This window comes from Corvus brachyrhynchos, unplaced genomic scaffold (assembly GCF_000691975.1).
Source record: "Corvus brachyrhynchos isolate BGI_N302 unplaced genomic scaffold, ASM69197v1 scaffold245, whole genome shotgun sequence".
NCBI classification, from domain to species: domain Eukaryota; kingdom Metazoa; phylum Chordata; class Aves; order Passeriformes; family Corvidae; genus Corvus; species Corvus brachyrhynchos.
This window is the reverse complement of record NW_008238988.1, coordinates 4,811,713-4,812,106: the sequence shown is the minus strand read 5'-3', so window position 1 is coordinate 4,812,106 and position 394 is coordinate 4,811,713. Positions and strand designations below refer to the sequence as shown.

The following is a 394-nucleotide window of genomic DNA, read 5'->3' as shown; positions in this document are numbered from 1 at the left end:
GGTCCTGGTCCTGCCGAGGCTCCCGGCCCCACGGTGAGCCCCCTGCTCTCCCCGCAGCCCGCCGCGGCGCCAGACGACGGCTTCGCCTCCTCAGATGATGAGGCCGCCGAGGAGGAACCGAGTCCGCTCCACATTTCCTGGTGAGGCGACACTCGCGGGGACCTTTCCCTCAGGAAACTATTAAATTTCCCTCCTGAGCAACAAGAGGGTTTTCTCTTCGCGAAAGAAACCCGAGACGGGCTCTGGTGGCCTTCCAGAGTGGGGGTGGCCCGGTGGTGCCCATGAAAAGGGATTAAAGTTGTGCTGGGGAATCGTCAGTGGATGTGGCTGGGGGTGGAAGGGGCCTCTGGAGACCAGCTGGTCCCACGCCCCTGCCTCAGCAGGCTCACCCTTA

General features: G+C 63.7%; 1 protein-coding gene across 1 annotated transcript in view; it reads left to right on the top strand.

Annotated features, from left to right (window-relative positions):
- CDKN3 (cyclin dependent kinase inhibitor 3) overlaps positions 1-394 on the top strand; it is a gene marked incomplete at its 5' end in the record, with an annotated part of 5,455 nt that continues 5,061 nt past the window's right edge. Inside the window, one exon of the mRNA XM_017738801.1 lies at positions 1-140. Coding sequence (XP_017594290.1) covers positions 1-140 — 140 coding nt within the window. The remainder of the gene's footprint in view (positions 141-394) is intronic.